This window comes from Bos taurus, chromosome 10 (genome assembly GCF_002263795.3).
Source record: "Bos taurus isolate L1 Dominette 01449 registration number 42190680 breed Hereford chromosome 10, ARS-UCD2.0, whole genome shotgun sequence".
NCBI lineage: Eukaryota > Metazoa > Chordata > Mammalia > Artiodactyla > Bovidae > Bos > Bos taurus.
The window spans coordinates 79,688,579-79,709,460 of NC_037337.1; the positions used below are offsets into that span (position 1 = coordinate 79,688,579).

General features: G+C 38.4%; 1 protein-coding gene across 8 annotated transcripts in view; it reads left to right on the forward strand.

Moving 5' to 3' along the window:
- Positions 1–20,882, forward strand: part of RAD51B (RAD51 paralog B) — a 736,621-nt gene that overhangs the window by 20,988 nt on the left and 694,751 nt on the right. For all 8 annotated transcript variants that reach the window (XM_024997838.2, XM_024997837.2, XM_024997839.2 and 5 more), the window contains one exon: positions 9,250–9,386. In XM_024997838.2, coding sequence (XP_024853606.1) covers positions 9,250–9,386 — 137 coding nt within the window. The remainder of the gene's footprint in view (positions 1–9,249; positions 9,387–20,882) is intronic.

A 20,882-nucleotide genomic window follows, 5' to 3' on the forward strand; every position in this document is an offset into this window, starting at 1 on the left:
AATCTTTATAACATTTAAGAAAAATGATTATACCCAGATCCTTGCTCTAAATAATGAGAAACAATGTGGCACATGTCTACATTATTTGTGTTTCCTGAGTCGTTTCTATGCTTTGTTCATGATTTAAGAAGACCAGGTGTCCTCCTCGAAGGGGGCAGTTTTGCTTTGGAGGTGACCACTCTTCTGTCCCTAAAAGGTAGAGGCAGAATGCCAGACTCCTCTTTTGGCTTCCTTATCTTTCCTTAGAACAGTTCTGCTTGTTTCTCGTTGACTGGGTGGGCTGTCTAAGATTACAGGAGACAATAAGTCAAGGCTTGTAAATTCAAGTGTCCACAAAGGTCTTGGCATGTATAGAAATGCATAAACAATGAAATACAAGACATACATACTTTATCAGTCAATTTTGGCTGCTTACTCTGCTTACAACAGCAGCAGACAGTCATTTTTCTTGCTCAGGGGTCTGTAGGTCGGTCAGGGTGGGTCTCATCTCTTTTTCAAGCTGCAGTCAGGTTCTGGTCTGTTCCACGTGCAGCAGCAGCAGTAGGAAAACTAGGGAGAGATTTCTAATCTGCATTCCTGGAACATCATCTGCTGACAAGATTTGTTTATCCTGCCCTGTGTTTTGAAAGGCAAGATAACCAGGCCTCTGTTCTAAGACAGGAGTTTAGCATATGTGGTTGATTGAATCATTGTTCCTAATTCGTCACTCATTTCCTGATTTAGAAATAAGTATCTTTCTCCATAAAGGTTTCATAAAGTCTTTTATATGGCACATATTATATGATTGTTAAATTTTTTTTTAAGTTTTATTTTTAAAATTTATGAAGGATAATTGCTTTACAGAATTTTGTTGTTTTCTGTCAACATCAACATGAATCAGCCATAGGTATACATATGTCCCCTCCCTCTTGAACCTTCCTCCCATCTCCCTCCCATCCCACCCCTCAAGGTTGATTCAGAGCTCCTATTTGAGTTCCCTGAGTCATACAGCAAATTCCCATTGGCTATCTATTTTACACATGGTAATGTTTTGACACTTTTTTTTTTAATGTGAATCTTGGGGTACTTGTCATTTTCATGTCCTCTTGTTTTCTTTTTCTACTCTGTTACCCTGCCTTCTTTTTTCCCCTTACCTTTCCATTTACTTTAAAAACAGCAGTTGTCAGTATGGAGTAAGAGAGAGTTGTGGAGAGAATTTAAAGTATAAAAGCTTCCACTTGTTGATATAAAATAACTTTAAAGATGAAAGTTTCTTTCACAAGGCAAACAGCTGCCTGACTGTTCTGAGATTGTTTGCTTTTTGTTTATTTTGGGATTCAAAGAGTGATTTTAAAAAAGAATTCTTTAGGTTTGAAAACCTAATTGTATTTCTGCCTAATCGTAGAGCATATGGAGACAGGTAGTTGGATGCTGGGGAAGGAGGCCATTAAAAAGATGATGTAATGTTTCCACATGCTCATTTCTCAGATCAGAACCAGGCAGTCCTTAAATTTTCTCTGCAAAATATTGGCTTGGTGGATTGACCCATCCTCTTGACCTCATCTTGAATGTGGAGGAACTCTCCCCCACATTCAAGATTTTGGGTCCTACTAGGTCTGGGTTTCACATTCATCTCTACTGCTTGTTCTCTTTTGAGACTAAAGTGACTAGGCTTCATTTTCACTTCAGTACAGTTAAACTGGGCTTCTTGGGTGGCTCAGTGGTAAGAATCTGCCTGCCAATGCAGCAGACACAGGAGTCTTAGGTTCGATTTCTGGGACGGAAGATCCCCTGGAGGAGGAAAATGGCAACCCACCCCGGTATACTAGCCTGAAGAATCCCATGGACAGAGGAGGCTGGTGGGCTCCAGTCCATGGCATCGCAAAGAGTCAGACACAACTGAACACACACGCATGCACAATTAGACTTTCTTGGTAATAATTCTTTCTCCTTTAAAGCAATTGCTAGTATTTGCTTCTTTGTTGATATTCTAGTGATCTTTACTACTCGATGTTTCCTTTCTGTTCTTTTACATTTCTCAGGCAGGATTGTTGAAACTCAGGCTCTAACTATACGAAGCTAATCGTATTTTACCAGTATCTTCTGTGTGTAAATGCTGTATTCACTCTGAGTTTCCAAGAAGCAATCACTTAGACTATTCTGGTTTGGCATGTCTGCTGTTTCTGACCACCATTGGAGCTGAACCTGGGAACTGAACACAATTTGAAATTTTGTGGTTTGGCTGCTAGAAGTCAGAGCTAAACTATCTGAAGCTAAAAATTATTAATGTTGAAATGTTTTAACCCACTAAGTAAACTTGAAAAAATAATGAAATTTAACTCTAGCCAACCTTTAAAAATTGCAAACAGCATATTTTTTGAGGCTAGAAAGAGAGGAAAAATATATGAAAAGGATCTGAAATTGCTAAAGAATTAGCAATTATTTATTATAGTTTACTTAAAGAAAATGTTAATAATCAAATTTGAAAGGGAAGTAAAGCAAACATAGAAAACCAGATGAACCCCAAAATCTTATGTTATCCATGTGATGTTCTACTTTTCTCAAGACTGTACTGAATCAGTACATAAAAATAATGAAGCAGGTAAAATGCCAGTTGCGCTCGTTTAACTTCAGAATTTTTAAAAACATGTTTTCTTTGAAGATGAAATGATAAGATATCACCTTACATTTTCATGGTATTTTATACTTTACTAAATATTTTCACATATAACATCTTAAAAAATGTTTTTAAGTTGAGGGCTTGCTTCACCTTTCCACTAAATATTAAAAGTATTTCATAGGTTTAAGCTCATTAAATCTCAGAACATATCTAAAGATCTAATTAAATCTTTTAGTTTAGTTCAGTAGTTTGGTCGTGTCTGACTCTTTGCGACCCCGTGAACTGCAGCACACCAGGCCTCCCTGTCCGTCACCAACTCCCAGAGTCTACCCAAACCCATGTCCATTGAGTCAGTGATGCCATCCAACCATCTCATCCTCTGTTGTCCCCTTCTCCTCCTGCCCTCAATCTTTCCCAGCATCAGGGTCTTTTCAAATGAGTCAGCTGTTCCCATCAGGTGGCCAAAGTATTGGAGTTTCAGCTTCAACATCAGTCCTTCCAATGAACACCCAGGACTGACCTCCTCTAGGATGGACTGGTTGGATCTCGTTGCAGTCCAAGGGACTCGCAAGAGTCTTCTCCAACACCACAGTTCAAAAGCATCATTTCTTTGGCACTCAGCTTTCTTTATAGTCCAACTCTCGCATCCATACGTGACCACTGGAAAAACCATAGTCTTGACTAGACGGACTTTTGTTGACAAAGTGATATCTTTGCTTTTTAATATGCTGTCTAGGTTGGTCATAACTTTTCTTGCAAGGAGTAAGCGTTTTTTAATTTCATGGCTTCAATCACCATCTGCAGTGATTTTGGAGCCCAAAAAAATAAAGTCTGACACTGTTTCCCCATCTATTTCCCATGAAGTGATGGGATCAGATGCCATGATCTTCGTTTTCTGAATGTTGAGCTTTAAGCCAACTTTTTCACTCTCCTCTTTCACTTTCATCAAGAGGCTTTTGAGTTTCTCTTCACTTTCTGCCATTAGGGTGGTGTCGTCTGCATATCTGAGGTTATTGATATTTCTCCTGGCAATCTTGATTCCAGCTTATGCTTCCTCCAGCCCAGTGTTTCTCATGATGTACTCTGCATATAAGTTAAATAAGCAGAGTGACAATATACAGCCTTGTATATTTCTAGGACATATCTGAAACTGGATAGGTAGATAGTGTATATTGAAAGGAAGTCGTTTATTCCTCCATTGGTTAACACTCTGAAGAGCTATCATTTCTCACCTTCAGGATCCACTTTCAAGTTTATTTATGAATATTTCCTTTGCTCTGATATCTGGCAGTTAATTTGATCCATATTGTTTTTGATGATGATAAAAAAGTCAATGAAAAGTGTTTTGGGGTCTTCAAAACTGCCAGTCTCCAAAGGAGAGTATGTAGCATGGCCCATTAGGTTATGGGAAGAAAATACTAGAATTTTTATTGGTGTTACATCTAAAACATAAAATAAACCTTAATTGACATTTAACATACGGCATCCTCACTTGATCCCTATCTTATACTGTCACGTGTCAGGTAATAATCCATGAGGAAAAGGTACAGAAGGTTGACAGAGACACCTTGTTTATATCTTTATTTTCAACATGTTGGGGTAGATTATAGTCCTACATGTTGGGATTCCCTGGTGGCTCAGACAGTAAAGCGTCTGCCCGCAATGAAGGAGACCTGGGTTCCATCCCTGGGTTGGGAAGATCCCCTGGAGAAGGAAATGGCAACCCATTCCAATACTCTTGCCTAGAAAATTCCATGGATGGAGGAGCCTGGTGGACTACAGTCCATGGGGTCGCAGAGTCGGACACGACTAAACGACTTCACTTCACTCACTTATAGTCCTACATGGGTCTAGTTAGGTCAATTTATGGATTTAGCTAAATCAAATCTCGCAGAACAGACAAATGGCATAAAAAGATTCCTGCAAAAAATACCTGTGGTGGATTCATTTTGATATTGGCAAAACTAATACAATTATGTAAAGTTTAAAAATAAAATTAATTAAAAAAAAAAACTATATATTGAAGGCAGTACTAATAATGTGAGTAGAAATGAACCACATGTATGTAAAAGTCAGAGGTGAGACCTCTCCTACGATTAATGAAGTAAAAATCAGTGACAGTCTAATCTCATTTGTAAAGACATCCCCAAAATTTGGAATTAGAAAACAATTTGATATGGAATTATCTCCATTATTGTTAATAATGAAACTTTCTCTGGTATTTTGTTCCTTGAAATAGTGATAGTAGGAAGCCATTGTTAAGAAACATACGTCACAGAAAGACAAACATTCACAAGTTTTTCAGTCATGTTTAAGGTCATGTGACACATATTCAGTATCTAGACAAATTTCAGTAAAATTAATGTTAGATATTTAAAAGCCTCTTTTGGGTTTTCTTAATAACAAAAGACCAAATACAATACATTTTTAATAACATTAGGGATACCCTTCAATGGACATGGTTTTGGGTGGACTCTGGGAGTTGGTGATGGACAGGGAGGGCTGGCATGCTGCGGTTCATGGGGTTGCAGAGAGTCGGACACGACTGAGAGACTGAACTGAACTGAACTGTTCTTCTGTTAAAATGGATGACATAAGACAGGGGAAGCAACATGGAATAACTTACATGGATTCTTTTAGGAATAAATACTTTCATCTGGAAATCATTGCCAATGATGTGAAGCATTAAGGATTAAAGCAAATTATTCATTGAGGAAAGATGCTAGACAGTTAAAGTACAGAAGTTTCTAATAGGGCCCAGATTATCTTCTTAGCTAGATTCTGTTTCAGTAATGAGATACATGAACTAAATTATTTTTAAGCCACAAAAGTGAAGATATATCAAGGAAGATATATTCTCAAAAATAAATGACTTCTTAAATATAAAACAATGTTTATGAGGGAATTTCCTGGCAGTAATATTCTTGTTCTGACCTGATAGGGGTTTGGATTGCTTACATATATATACATTTGCTACAGTTCATCAAATGAAACACTCACGATCTGGGCATTTCATTGTGTGGAAAATTTACCGTAAAAGAAAAAAGAATCATACTTACTAAATTCAGGTTAATGATACACACATCAAACTTTTAGGGGAAAGTATATTTATGTCTCTGACTTACTTTGAAATACATTTAAAAACATCTAAGATGGACTGACGAATGAATGGATTGATGGATAGTCTAGTGTATTAGTGAAAGTGAAAGTGAAGTTGCTCAGTCGTGTCCGACTCTTTGCGACCCCATGGACACCAGGCTCCTCTGTCCATGGGATTTTCTAGGCAAGAGTACTGGAATGGGGTGCCATTTCCTTCTCCAGGGAATCTTCCTGACCCAGGGATTGAACCCAGGTCTCCCACATGGTAGACACATGCTTTACTGTCTGAGCCACCAGGGAAGTCAAGTGTATTAGTAGACTGTACAATAGTATAAATATATGTATATATGCATGCACACTCAGTCGTGTCCAACTCTTTTTGACCCCATTAGTAGACTATACCCCTCCAGGCTCCTCTGTCCATGGGATTTCCCAGGCAAGAATACTTGAGTGGATTGCCATTTCTTTCTGCAGGAGATCTTCCTGACCCAGGGATAGAACCTGTGTCTCCTGCATTGGCAGGCAGGTTCTTTACCAGCTGAGCCACAGGGGAAGCCTGTTATAATAGTATAATAGTAATAAAATGGCAGTTGCAGAGTTTGGGTGGTGAGTATATGGATGTTACTTGTAAAATTCTTTGCATTTTTCTGGTACATCATCAGTCTATAGTAACACAGAAGTTGATGTCATATGTGTGAAGAATGCTTCAGGATGGTACAATTTTTATAAAAACCTGACTAGTTTTTATTGACTCTTTATAGTACTCTGTAACGTGATGAGTGATCATGAAAATCATTTGAATCACAAGAACTTCTTTGGTTATCTCTCAGCAAAGATTGTAAAAAGCTGTTGAATTTAAAAATGGGTGAAACTTTTTAAAAATGAAAAGTCAAATTTGTTGATCCTTTTTGTAAAACAAGTGACTGTGTAACTTGCCACCTAGCAGATTGCAAATCAGGCAGTCAGCCAACCAAGGGAACACTCTTATTCCATCCCTTCAAAGTAAAGGTGATATTTTTACAATGAGTGAGAAAGTAACTGCTTATTAAATGACAGAGATCAAAATACAGAACATTATTCAAATTTCTGCTTGGAAATGTTTTATGACGTGGTTTTTGTCTTCAAAGATGTACGTATCTTGTGAAAAAACTCTAACAATATTTTCTAAACTGTTAAGAAATCTTCCAAATAGTTTCATTTGATTTTGAAATCAATTTTTAAAAATGTTAAAGTGTAATACATCTTGATTGGTTTGCAAGAATAATTAATTGACCCGAGGGAAAATGACCATTTATTAGCCAAAGTTGAACAATAGCTTTTGCAATTATCCTTTCTCAACTACAGAGACATTACAATTAAGTACTACAATAAGCAGAACTTAGGAACTGTTTCAGTTGCTGGATTACAAAATAGTTAAATCAGTATTTTAAAAACAATGTACATAATTTCATTTATTTTCATTGTTTATTAGATTGAAAAGATCTGTATAACTAATATATGAAATATGAGTATTCTTTATGTTTCTAGATATTACTACTTTGTCACTTACATATATCACAAATGTAACCTTCAAATTTATAAGTCATCTTTTTTACTTTCTTTATGGCATATTTTTATCAAAAAAAGTTCTTAAAGCAATGAAACTATTGATTTGTATTTTAAATGAAAAATATATGAAACTTTTTAAATGCTTGTAATCTTTTATTTTTAATCTCTATGTGTATTTTTTACTGTCCATAATGTATTAGTAAAATAGTTTATATATAATACATATGCATATACTGGAGGATTGTAATAAAATTTTGTTTGTGTTTGTTTTTTTTTGGGTGTGTTTGTTGGAGTATGTAATCAAAGAATTTTGGCATTTTCACTGATCACTGATCTGGCACAGTGTTATTGCTAGCAGCAATTATTTATACTAAAAGTTTAAATCATTGTTTTAGAGATTATAAATCAACACATGGTTTCTAGCTTGTGAGCCTTTGTTTTTTTTCAACGTTAAACTTTGAAAAATGAAGTTTACCTTTAGTCTAAGTTCTATAACTGGTTCTCAAATGTGGAGCAGCATTGGTGTCAACTTATTAGAAATATAAATTTTCAGGTCCCCTTCCAGACCTATGGCTAACCAGAAATGCTGGTTAATGAGCTTGCCAGTTGAGTTTAAGCTCAGTCATGTTTGAGAACCACTGGCCTAGGTGATTTAGACTCCTGTGTCATCACTTCTCATTTCTTCCTGCTTCTTGGTATACCTGAGACAGTGTCTTCAGATCTGGTGTGTCTCAGTTTAGCTCAGAGTTCTGTTCGTCTCTACCTCAGATTTTCTTCTCTCCTCCTTTTCTCCTTTTTCTTTTCCCTTCTTCCTATTGTGAAAAATTATTCATTAGTGCTATTCTCACAAAAGGGATAGTGTTTTGGTTCTGAAAATCTGGATGCCATAGCCAGTATGACAAACAGTATGTTTAAAGGGGTTATTTTAAATATTTCAAATTAATTTTTGTTAACTACTTCCTGTTGGACTCAAATATGCCTTGATTAATGTCCTAGGCATATTCTTTTCCATCTATGCCCTCTTGTTTTCAGATTTTATAGTCTCAAATAGCTTTCCAACAACTAAACTTTTAAAATATACACTTCAAAGTATGAATCACCTAGATTTAGCAGTTGTTGAATTTGTTTCATTTGCTTTATCTCTCTTCTACACACACACACACACTTTTTTCCTTTGCTAAACCATTTAAAATTGTATACATCAATACCTTTTACTCTTAAATACTTTATTAATATTAACGATCAAAGTACCTTTAAATGGGACTAATTTAAAATTGTTTTGAAAGGCCAATTCATAACAAATGTTAAACCAATTATTAAAGCCTCTTAAATATTTTCAGAGCTTTCTATAAATGTCTTATTGAGAAAAAATATAGAACTTCAAGTTGTGAGTGTATCAATGAATCCTCAAGCCTTTCTCAACCAAAGTTTTTCATCTGAATTTTGCACAACACAGGGATGATTTTGGTGACTGTTTTCTCATTTCTCCCAAGGATGGTCCATACCTAGTACTAATCCAGATGCATAGGGGAGAAGTTCTTTTATTATATATATATAGTGAAAGTGAAAGTCACTCAGTCATGTCCGACTCTTTGTGACCCCATGGACTATAAAGTCCATGGAATTCTCTAGGCCAGAATACAGGAATGGGCAGCCTTTCCCTTCTCCAGGGGATCTTCCCAACCCAGGGATTGAACCCAGGTCTCCCGCATTGCAGGCGAATTCTTTACCAGCTGAGCCATAAGGGAAGCCCAAGAATACTGGAATGGGTAGCCTATCTCTTCTCCAGTAGATCTTCCCAACCCAGGAATTGGACTGGGTGTCCTGCATTGCAGGCGGATTCTTGACCGACTGAGCTATCAGGGAACCCTTAAGAGTTGTATTAACAGTGTTCCCTTTGGGAACCCAGGTTAGTTGAACTGTGGCAAGTTCTTAAAAGGGTTTTGCTTTAACTAGATTGTGATGTTTATACAAATAATATTTTTTTCTTCTTATTTTTTTAGATTACAGGTCCCCCAGGTTGTGGAAAAACTCAGTTTTGTATAATGATGAGCATTTTGGCTACATTACCTACCAACATGGGAGGATTAGAAGGAGCTGTTGTGTACATTGACACAGAGTCAGCATTTAGTGCTGAAAGGTAGGAGATTTTATTTTCTATTATAATGCTTTATTTTTGTAACATATACAGCATAAAATATTTACAAACAGATTAATATTTACTTTTGAGAATATATTGTTAATAGATACAGGTTTAAAGGAATTTTCTTTTTAAAATTGACACAGGAAGCGTATTCTTTTTTTCACACTTTAAACTTTTTGTTTTAATTTGATGTATAGCCAATTAACAATGTTGTGGTAGTTTCAGGTGAATATTAAAGGGACTCAGACATACTTATCCATGTATCCATTCTCCTTCAAGCCCGGCTCCCATCTAGGCTGGCACATAACATTGAGCAGAGTTCACTGTGCTATACAGAGGTCTTAACCTTCCTAAAGTCCCTAACTCTCCAGGAAACATTTTCTTTTTGCCTTTTCTATCCCTTTGTTATGGTTTAAAGGGAGTTTCTGGATAAGCTGTGTTTTTCACAAAGTCAGGAAGAAACAAGTTTAAGAAACAGAGGGAGAAATGTAAGTAGAAAATGGAGAAGAGGGAAGATTAATAAGAAAGACAAAATGTAAAGTGTTTTGTAAGTAATTTCTAGTTGGAAGTAAAATATTTGTGAGTGAAAAAAATTGCAATTTTCAAAACATTTTTTATTGAACATTATTTTACTTTAATCTTTGAAATAATGTGGTATTAAATGCAGGAAATACTGATAGTAAGTATATGCATGCTTAGAAAGAAAAGATTTCCTTAATTTGGCAAGGACCTTTGTTTTAACATTCTGTGAGAAAGGTATTCAGTCATTTATGTAATTCTGTAAATCTGAAGATAAGTCTGGTCTCCTCTTCTGCTACTCTGATAGACATTCATAAACAGGAGTGCTTTATACATCTGGAAGCTGATTCAATTCTGTTTTCTCAGCCAAGGTGTAGTATAGGTATAGTTCTTTGAGTCTTTCTCTAATTGTATCACAATGAATCTTCCTTATTTTTCTCTAAGAGTACTACAAAGATCAAAGTGTATTCCCTGACCAGGTAAATTCCAAATTTTGCCTAGAGCTTGTTTGCTTTGTTCTACAAATGGCACCCCACTCCAGTATTCTTGCCTGGAAAATCCCATGGACGGAGGAGCCTGATAGGCTGCAGTCCATGGGGTCGCTAAGCATGGGCATGACTGAGTGACTTCTCTTTCACTTTTCACTTTCATGCATTGGAGAAGGAAATGCAGTCCACTCCAGTATTCTTGCCTGGAGAATCCCAGGGACAGAGGAGCCTAGTGGGCTGCCGTCTATGGGGTCGCACAGAGTTGGACACGACTGAAGCAACTTAGCAGCAGCAGCACACTTCTTGATAATCTTTTCTTCCTAAGTATATACCACTGGTTTGTCAGCTGTTTAAGTTTGTGTTACATCTTTGTATCTTCAAAGCCAAATCCTACAAGTGGCACATACTGGCTACTCAGAAAATGTTTGATAAATGAGGGAATTGACAAGTGTTACTCTCAGATCATGGAATCCAGATACCATTTCCTACTAAAAGGAACTAGGGTTCCATAGGGGAATGGCCAATTCTAGGTATGGAGCAGAAGGTTTTTGTTTTTTAGTAAGAGGCAAAAGATTTATTTGATCTGAAGTTCAATCAGTATTAGGAGGTTTATAAGTTGAATCTGAAACATCAGATATCAAGAGAGCTATCGAAGACTACTTACAGGAGTATCAGAAGGACTTAAGAATCAACCTGAGGAGCTCACACTAGCCAAAGATGAAACAAATTAATTACCAATAGAACAATAATAGAAGTAGACTAAGATACATGAAATATATTTAAATTCATGAGTCTGTAATATTAAGAATGAAAAGCAACAAATTGATCATCCTTGGAGAATTCTGGAGATGCAACTTATTATTTTGAAAATTAGTTTTTATAAAAAGGGAAATTAAGCATTTATTCTGTTTTCTGTATAAATATTACTAAGTAGCTGCTGCTGCTACTAAGTCGCTTCAGTCGTGTCCGACTCTGTGCGACTCCATAGATGGCAGCCCACGAGGCTCTGCCATCTTTGGGATTCTCCAGGCAAGAGCACTGGAGTGGGTTGCCATTTCCTTCTCCATACTAAGTAGCAAATATGTCTTTTTTATAGACAATAAATGAAGAAGAAATAATAGAATATCACCAAATTATAAACCCTAAAAATCTAATGGATCTAGGCACTGAATATTGTGATATAATAAATATGTGTTTTGTAGTCATCCTGGTTCCTGTCAAAAGAACTTCTAAAACTTTTGAAATTTCCTGAGTGATAGAACTGAAAGAAGCATCATTTGTATTCATAATTACCCCCTTTCCAACCATAATTGATTTATGCTAATGAGATAACTCTTGATGGCCCTCTAGATTGCATCCAAATGGACCTGATTGCCAGAGGAATCTGTCATGTAATTATAGGTTTGAACTTTCAGTCCTACCTCCCCAGTCTCTGAGCAGGGAAGAAGGACTAGAATTGGATCAATCAGCATTTCAATCATGCCCATGTAATGGAATCTTCCAAAACTCTCTAATTGATAGAGTTTGTAGAGCTTCTGGGTTGGTGAACCTGTTGAGGTGTTGGGGGCAGGTGGTGCTCTCAATTTATTGCTGGTTGGTGTGAAGTAACAGAGGTCTGGGACTTGTGATTGATGTCTGAGGTCGGGGCAGTCTTGTGAGTCTGAGCCTTTAATCTATGGGGTCTGAGTTAACTCCTAGTAGTTAGTATTAGAATTGAACTGACTTGCAGGACACACAGTTAGTGTCCATAGGGAACTGGAAAATTGCTTAGTATAGAAAACCTACACATTTGGTGTCAGAAGTGTGAATAAAAATGGTTCGTAAACAGAAAAGCATGCTGACATCACAAGGCAACCAGCCATTTTGGTACTTCCTGATGGAAGAATAATCAAATCAGAAAGTGATCAAGGTTTCAGATCCAATGACCAGTTTATAGGGGCTTCCAGGTGGTGGTGGTGGTAAAGAACCCACCTGCCAATGCAGGAGACATAAGAGATGTGGGTTCGATCCCTGGGTTGGGAAGATCCCCTAGAGAAAGAAATGGCAACCCACTCCAGTATTCTTCCTGGAGAATCCCATGGACAGAGGAGCCTGGTGGGCTATAGTCCATAGGATCACAAAGAGTTGGACACTGCTGAAGTGATTTCAGTCACTTAATAATGTTTCCTAACTCACAAGGAACTTATGAAGGTTATTTGAAGACAAGGATTGAAATTTATATTGTTTTTACTTTTCTAGTCTATTCTTCACAAGGCTTGAAAAGTGTAGTCATCTAGTGCTAGGGTCAGATCGAATCAAAGGTCCTGGTGCTCTTTTGTATAGATGTCAGACTTGTGTTCTTATAGTGCCTTCTGGAGTTAGACATAGTGGGTTACAGAGTGGCACCAGCTCTGTCCTGCTTGGTCATGTTTCATTTGTGCTATTACAAGAGTGTTTGATCCCTGTTTGGTGTTGCTGGGAAAGGTAGGTCAGGAAAGCTTTCTCCTGCAAGCAGTTGAATACCCAAAGAATAGTGGCTTAAACAACAAGAGGTTTATTTTTTCTCTCATAGCAGGAAGACCTGAGTTGCTGGCAGTGGTTCTGCTTCTCAGTGGTGGTAGAGACCTAGGGCTGGTACATTTTCGGCATTATATCCATTCTGTGTTCCAGTCAGTGAGATGAGAAAGAGCCATTATATCTTAATCAGGAAAGTATATTTTTCAGAATAGCTGCCTCTTCTTCTCTGCTGATTTTCTTTTCATGCTTTGGAATCCTTCTCCAGATTTCTCAGTTGGTCACCCTTGCATGCAAAGGAGGAGGGGAAAATCAGGGGAGAAATATTTGTAACAAGTCTGATGGGGCTGGTTAACATTACTGCCTGAGTGAAATTGAGGTTCCCACATTGCAGGCAAGAAGTGGAAATGGATATTGGTGGGTAATTAACAGTGTCTGCCACAGCTGGGATAGTTTATAGACTTGGAAAAGATATAAAGCAGGAAAAATAAGACTGAAAAAGGAATATTTTTAGCTTTCTGTATGTCTCTATATGGAGCACTCTCTCCATTTTGTGTTTACAAACAACTTGTTGGAAAAAGGCAAATGAGAAAGTAAATTGAAGGATTAATATGACGAAAGATTAAAGGATTCACATCTAGGGAATTTAGGGTAAGTGGAAAATATTTTCTATCAATAAATTGCTGAATATCTTTTTATCAAGAAGGAGGAAGAAAACAATAAATAGAATGAAAAAGAATAAATAAAAGTAAAAATTTTTAAATTTATTTTAAAAAAAGAAACCCTTGTGGGTGATGTACGTAAAAGCACTTTGGAATGAATTGGGATGATTAGTTATATATATTTTTTACAACAGTGCACTAGGTAGCTTATTTTTATATGACTTTGAGCAGTATGTTAATCATACATGTTCATCACAGACTGCAATTATATTTCCATACTGTTAATAATTAGATAATAGTATGAAAATCAAAGTCGCTCAGTTGTGTCCGACTCTTTGCAACCCCATGGAGTATGCAGTCCAGGGAATTTTCCAGGCCAGAATACTGGAGTGGGTAGCCTTTCCCTTCTCCAGGGAATCTTCCCAACCCAGGGATCAAACCCAGGTCTCCCATATTGCAGGTGGATTCTTTACCAGCTGAGCCACAAGGGAAGCCCAAGAATGCTGGAGTGGGTAGCCTATCCCTTCTCTAGTGGATTTTCCTGACCCAGGAATTAAACCGGTGTCTCCTGCATTGCAGGAGGATTCTTTACCAACTGAGCTATCAGGGAAGCCCAGATAATACTATAGTCTGGTGCTAAACCCTCAGGTACTTAGGGACTGCCTTGGGGAGAGGGGAATGCGGCAGAATTCTGAATCCCCTTCTTCTGATTGATTCAGGAAAAGTCTGTTTTTATTTGTTTTACCTATTGGATTTCTGATTAGGGTCTGATATAGTTTTAGATGCTATATACTATATACACCTTGAGAATATGGATAAATAGATTAGTGACCTGTCTATGGAAATTTTGGCAGCCATGAAAATTCCAGTATACATATATTGAATAAATACTATATTGTCCCTATTGGGGATAATTAGAAGAAAAGATGGAGCTGGAGGTTAATAATAAAAAAGGAAGGTAATATGAATGGTAAGTAGTAATAGTGATTTTTGAAGTAAAACTTTGTGAGAAATAAAGTGGATAAAGGAGAATAAACCCAGGTCTTAGGACTGCAGGTGGATCTGTGTGTGAGAAAGGCTGAAGGATCTGGGGAAGCCGGAGATCTGGGGAAGCTGAATTCAGGGCCCTGGAAGGTGGCGACTTGGGGAGGAGGGATATAGAACTGGAACTGTAAGAGGCAGAAGTGGACATTCCTGAGTTGTCATGAAATCAGAAGAGCTTGAAAACCAAGAAGAAAGATGTAGTGCAATAGGGGACGAAGACAATCAACTAATCACAAAAATGTAAAATTATAACTATTATAACTAAGTATGCAAAGGAGAGGTATATGTTGTGTTGGTACCATGTGGAAGCAATGGCCAAGCTTAGATCTGAAGGAAGTTTTCTACTTAGGGTGCAAGTCACTTCTGAGGGTACCGGGTACTTTACCATTGCTGCTGCTGCTGCTGCTAAGTCACTTCAGTCGTGTCCGACTCTGTGCGGCCCCATAGATGGCAGCCTACCAGGCTCCTCTGCCCATGGGATTTTCCAGGCAAGAGTACTGGAGTGGGATGCTATTGCCTTCTGACTCTACCATTAGTGCCCTTTAATTCCTACCAAACTACTCAGAACATCAGTTTTTCTGAACCAGTGAAAGAGGGAGCAACATGTAGTGGTAGTGATAGCTTGACTTTGGCTGATTCTGATGGCAATGGCAGTGTAGTCTTAGGACCATCTACCTACTTGATAGTTAGTATGAAAGTGAAAGAGGAGAGTGAAAAAGTTGCTTAAAGCTCAACATTCAGAAAACTAAGATCATGGCATCTGGTCCCATCACTTCATGGCAAGTAAATGGGGAAACAGTGGAAACAGTGGCTGACTTTATTTTTGGGGGCTCCAAAATCACTGCAGATGGTGATTGCAGCAATTAAATTAAAAAACGCTTACTCCTTGCAAGAAAAGTTATGACCAACCTAGATAGCATATTAAAAAGCAGAGACATTACTTTGCCAACAAAGATCCGTCTAGTCAAGGCTATGGTTTTTCCAGTGGTCATGTATGGATGTGAGAGTTGGACTATAAAGAAAGCTGAGTGCGGAAGAACTGATGATTTTGAACTGTGATGTTGGAGAAGACTCTTGAGAGTCCCTTGGACTGCAAGGAGATCCAACCAGTCCATCCTAAAGGAGATCAGTCCTGGGTATTCATTGGAAGGACTGATATTGAAGCCTAAACTCCAATACTTTGGCCACCTGATGCAAAGAGCTGACTCATTTGAGAAGACCCTGATGCTGGGAAAGATTGAGGGCAGGAAGACAAGGGGACGACAGAGGATGAGATGGTTGGATGGAATCACCAACTCAATGAACATGGGTTTGGGTGAACTCCGGGAGTTGGTGATGGACAGGGAGGCCTGGAGTACTGTGGTTCATGGGGTTGCAAAGAGTCGGACACGACTGAGCGACTGAACTGACTGACTGACTGACAAATCCAGGATCTTTGATCCAGGAGACAAACAGTAAGGGAGATAAATTCCCTTTTACCAGTTTATGAGATGGCTTCTTGAGTCTGATTAGGTTTTTATTGGTTCACTTCCAGCTCTCCTATCACTTGTGAATCCAGGTAAATTAGTGGTGAGGGAGATCCTGACGATTTCTGTGATAGAAAATAAAAATTATTCATAAGTACTTATTATCACTAAAACAAAACTTTGGAATATTCTGGAATCTGTAAGGAATTAATAGGTTCACATTATTATACTTCGTAATACCACAGTACTGAGCAAGTACATACTGAATTAATGAACAGGAAAGTATTACATGTGTGCAAGAAGCTTTGAGAAACCATAAACATATTTCAGCACATTTGTTATGCTAGATTTCAACTAGAATTTTGAAAAGCTTTTTTTTTTTTTTTAACATTAAGCTTGTGTTTTGTTTCAAATTGACATGTGGTCACTAATGTAAAGCTTTTAATTCTCTTTTTATATGAGAGCTGTGAAGTAACAGGGGAAACTAATAAAAACCTTGATCTGAATCCAGTCTTCTTCACTTTCAGTTCAGTTCAGTTCAGTCGCTCAGTTGTGTCTGACTCTTTGCGACCCCATGAATTGCAGCACGCCAGGCCTCCCTGTCCATCACCAACTCCCGGAGTTCACCCAAACTCTTGTCCATCGAGTTGGTGATGCCATCCAGTCATCTCATCCTCTGTCGTCCCCTTCTCCTCCTGCCCCCAATCCCTCCCAGCATCAGAGTCTTTTCCAATGAGTCAACTCTTTGCATGAGGTGGCCAAAGTATTAGAGTTTCAGCTTCAGCATCATTCCTTCCAAAGAAATCCCAGGGCTGATCTCCTTTAGAATGGACTGGTTGGATCTCCTTGCAGTCCAAGGGACTCTCAAGAGTCTTCTCCAACACCACAGTTCAAAAGCATCAGTTCTTCGGGACTCAGCTTTCTTCACAGTCCAACTCTCACATCCATACATGACCACTGGAAAAACCATAGCCTTGACTAGACCTTATCTTGAATACAGTGTTACTAATTACCTGAGCTGTTCTCTCGGTCAAGTCATCATCTCTTATCGGGATGACTGCACTAGCTGATCTTGCTGTCACCCTTGCCCCTCTGTGTCCTATTCTCCATTTGGTAGCTAGAGTGATTCTTCAAAAAAAAAAAAAAAAAAAGAAGTCAGGGTTTTCCTTGTGGCTCCGTGGATAAGAATCCACCTGCCAATGTGGGAGACACAGTCCAGGAAGATCCCACATGCAGCAGAACAACTAAACCTGTGCACCACAACCACTGAGCCTGCAGTCTAGAGCCCGGGAGGTGCAACTGTGTGAGCCCACACACCCTAGAGACTGCTCCGCAATAAGAGAAGCCACCATAAAGAGAAGCCTGCGCACTGCACCTGGAGAGAAGTTAGAGAAAAGCCCGTGCGCAGCAACCAAAACCCAGCACAGCCAAAAATAAATAAATAAAATTATTTAAAAATATGTCATATCGTGTCAATCGTGATCGTAGGTTTCCTATCTTAGTGAATAAAATCTAAAAACAAAAACAAAACAAAACACCCGCAAACATAAAAATCTTTTGTGTCTTTGGCCCCTGGCTGTCTCTTTGACCTTATTTCCTTTTATTCTGCCTCCTGGTTTCTGTGTTTCAGCTACTACATTAGCCCCCTTGTTTATTCCTCCAGCACACTAGGTATCTTCTCACAAAAGAGTGGACTTGTGCACTTGCTGTAATTCTTTCTTCCTGTGTGCTGTTTCACTGGATAGCCATATGGTTCATTTTCTCATCTCCTTTAAACTTTAGCTCAAATGTCAGTTTATTAAAGAGGCTTTCCCCGACTACCTTCCATGAAATAGCCCTTACTTCCTTCTGTTACAATGTGTTCTCTGATCCTGACTCACTTTTCTTTAAAGCACTTATCATCTGCCATATATATTTATTTGTCTTTCTCAGTAGCATGTAAGTTCCATGAGGGAAGGATTTTTTTGTTTTGTTGTTTTTGTTCACTGTTGTATCCTTAGCACCTAGAATGGTACCTGGCATATAGTGGTGATGGTTTAGTCACTGAGTTGTGTCCAACTCTTTGTGACCCCATTGACTGTAGCCTCTCAGACTCCTCTGTCCATAGGACTTTCCAGGCACGAATGCTGGAGTGGGCTGCCATTTCTTTCTTCATTGGGTCTTCCCCACCCAGTGATTGAACCTGGGTCTCCTGCATTGTAGGCAGATTCTTTACCGACTGAGCTACCAGGCATATGATAGGTCCTCAAATATTGGTTGAATGAATGAATATTAAGTGCACCTTTTGGAAAGAATGCTTTTTATAAAAAAGACATCCACTAGATGGCATTGCTTTCAAATTTTTTGTAATTAATGTCCGGGAGGAAAAGATAAGATCTTTTGCTTGCTGTAACCAAAAAGACCTTTGTAATAAAGATTGTCCTAGATTAATGTGAGGCCTACAGAATATTACATTTATATTTGGTGTTTGATTTATATGTATTTTAGATACATTTTTCTAAAGTAAACATGTGGAGAAGCTTATAGGAAAACAACAGCATATTGGTATGTGAATAACCATAAGATACTGTTGCTTAGTGTGGTTAACTGTGATGTCCATATAGTTCATGTCCACACACTGACCATCCTGCTTCTGAGGGGCCTACATGCAACAAGAGAGCAGAAGTGAGTCCAGAGTCTTTCACTACTCCAGCCACTAGTTAAAATCGAGCCTAGTGTTAGAGGCAGGAAATTATTGTTGTCTGTCAGCTGTTCAGTTGTTGCCACCAATGAGTTAAGTACTCTCATCTCATTAGGTACTCTCAGTCCGGTTTCTAATCAGTTGAAGATCCAAATATTAAAAAAAACCCTCCCTGTTTCCTGCAGATGTCACCATCACTATCCTGTTGAAAAGCAGTAGACTCCAAGGATCAGAGCTTTTTAGCTGACTTCTCTGACTAGCACTTAACTCAGCAAATAGTTTTTCTAATCAAGAAATTTGAACGTTTTCCCCAAGCTGTTAAAATCTGCCTGTTCCACCTTTGCCTGTGTCATCTCATTTCTTCCTGCTTTCATCACTTACCTCATTATTTGTCCAATCCCTATGCCTACCTCTCTCAAGTACTTCTCCTGAATGGTCATTTGATCCATCTTGTTCTCACTTTGATGGATCCTGATTCTCAAGCTGGAATTGGGGTTGCCAGGAGAAATATCACTAATCTCAGATATGCAGATGACACCACCTTTATGACAGAAAGTGAAGAGGAACTAAAGAGCTTCTTGATGAAAGTGAGAGGAGAGTGAAGAAGCTGGCTTAAAACTCAGCATTCAAAAAATGAAGATCATGGCATCTGGTTCCCATCACTTCATGGCAAATAGATGGGGAAACAATGGAAACAATGAGAGACTTTATTTTTTTGGGCTCCAAAATCACTGCAGTTGGTGATTGCAGCCATGAAATTAAAAGATGCTTGCTCCTTGGAAGAAAAGCTATGACCAACCTAGACAGCATTTTAAAAAGCAGAGACATTACTTTGCCGACAAAGGTCCATCAAAGTCTGGTTTTTCCAGTGGTCATGTGTGGATATATGAGAGTTGGACCTCTTCTTGGAACTCACTATTTAGAAATGAAAAGTGTTTTTTATACTTCTGTATCATTAAATGGGACATAAAATATAGGATGGTTTTAGTGTTTACAGTCATTCCTCCCAGTCACCCTTGGATGATTAAGTTTTGGGGCTGCTGACTATCAGAGACAGAGACAGTTACTCAAAGATTTACATTTTTAACCAGAAATATCTGAAATTTCTAGTATTACTCCATGTCTTATATTATTAATGGTAAAGTTGCATCTGTTTCAACATGTCACCTCTAATGCTCAGCCTACCCCATGTATTTGATCTAGCTTTGAGGTGGGAATTCAGTATTTAGAAAATAGTTTTTTTTTTTTTTTTCTGAAGGAAATGATGGGCTTCTCTCGTGGTTCGGACTATAAAGAATAGGCCTGCAATGCAGGAGATCCGTATTTGATCCTTTGGTCAGGAAGAACTCCTGGAGAAGGGAATGGCCACCCACTCCATTATTCTTGCCTGAAGAATTCCACGAACATAGGAGCCTGGTTGGCTACAGTCTGCTGCTGCTGCTAAGTCACTTCAGTCATGTCCGACTCTATGTGACCCCATAGACGGCAGCCCACCAGGCTCCCCTGTCCCTGGGATTCTCCAGGCAAGAACACTGGAGTGGGTTGCCATTTCCTTCTCCAATGCATGAGAGTGAAAAGTGAAAGTAAAGTTGCTTAGTCATGTCCAACCCTCAGCGACCCCATGGACTGCAGCCTTCCAGGCTCCTCCGTCCATGGGATTTTCCAGGCAAGAGTACTGGAGTGGGGTGCCATTGCCTTCTCCGGGGCTACAGTCTATGGGATCTCAAAGAATCAGACGTGACGACTAAGCACAAAGGCAATGTGGATAGCATCCATATGTTTAGAAAATAGCATCCCGTTTACAAAGGAGCAATTGGATAGCATTTATTTAGTATGTATTAAGCTTTCATTGATAAATCATATTTTTCTGGTCTGAGACATGGAGATTTACTGATATCTGATTATTAGAATAATATTCAAATATATATTTCATTCATGAAATTGAAAGCCCTTTTCTTAATTTACTAAACACATCTTATAGGTGGGAGTCAGATGGTCATTTATAATAACATTTTTGTGTTAAACCTCAGAGATACTGCTTTCTCAGCACTAGATGAGATCTGAAAGCCCTTGCTGGGCTCATGCTCTGACTGGTAATCTTTTAGGAATTATAAAGAAGGGCTTCCATTCCAAAATCATAT